At 34.2% G+C, this 438-nt stretch overlaps 1 protein-coding gene across 1 annotated transcript in view; it reads left to right on the top strand.

Moving 5' to 3' along the window:
• The window catches only part of LOC121374593, a 23,850-nt gene extending 23,412 nt beyond the window's left edge, over positions 1-438 (top strand). The window contains exon 7 of the mRNA XM_041501699.1: positions 362-438. Coding sequence (XP_041357633.1) covers positions 362-438 — 77 coding nt within the window. The remainder of the gene's footprint in view (positions 1-361) is intronic.

Below are 438 nucleotides of genomic sequence, written 5' to 3'. Positions count from 1 at the left end.
TGATGTGTTTTATGCTTATATTCAACAAGGGTTCAATCATTCGATTAATGGCATTTAACTATGATGCCCTGACTGTTAGATGTAAATGAGTTTATGTAAGAGAGCAAAAACCTACGAACAAAACATAATCATTTATATCCATTTCTTCACAAATATCATGGCCTTTGACATACCAGATCTGGAAAGGCGATGAGGTTTATACCACTAATTAAGATTTGCTCTTAGAAAGGGGACCCTAATTTAAAAAGTAAATTTTGCAACTGTTCGTTTTGAACAAAACAATTTATAACCTGGTTGATTATTTCTCGATGGCCCTGTAATTTTTCGTTTTTCTATTCATGATCTATTTTTCCACCTTCAGACACACAGGTTGTTCCATGCCACTTATCGGTAAAGGTTAATTCGGATGCCACAGAGCTGTGTATAAGATCATTGTAA

Source organism: Gigantopelta aegis, chromosome 6 (genome assembly GCF_016097555.1).
Source record: "Gigantopelta aegis isolate Gae_Host chromosome 6, Gae_host_genome, whole genome shotgun sequence".
In the NCBI taxonomy this organism is placed as follows: domain Eukaryota; kingdom Metazoa; phylum Mollusca; class Gastropoda; order Neomphalida; family Peltospiridae; genus Gigantopelta; species Gigantopelta aegis.
The sequence above is the reverse complement of the archived record's forward strand: the minus strand, read 5'-3'. Positions and strand labels throughout refer to the sequence as shown.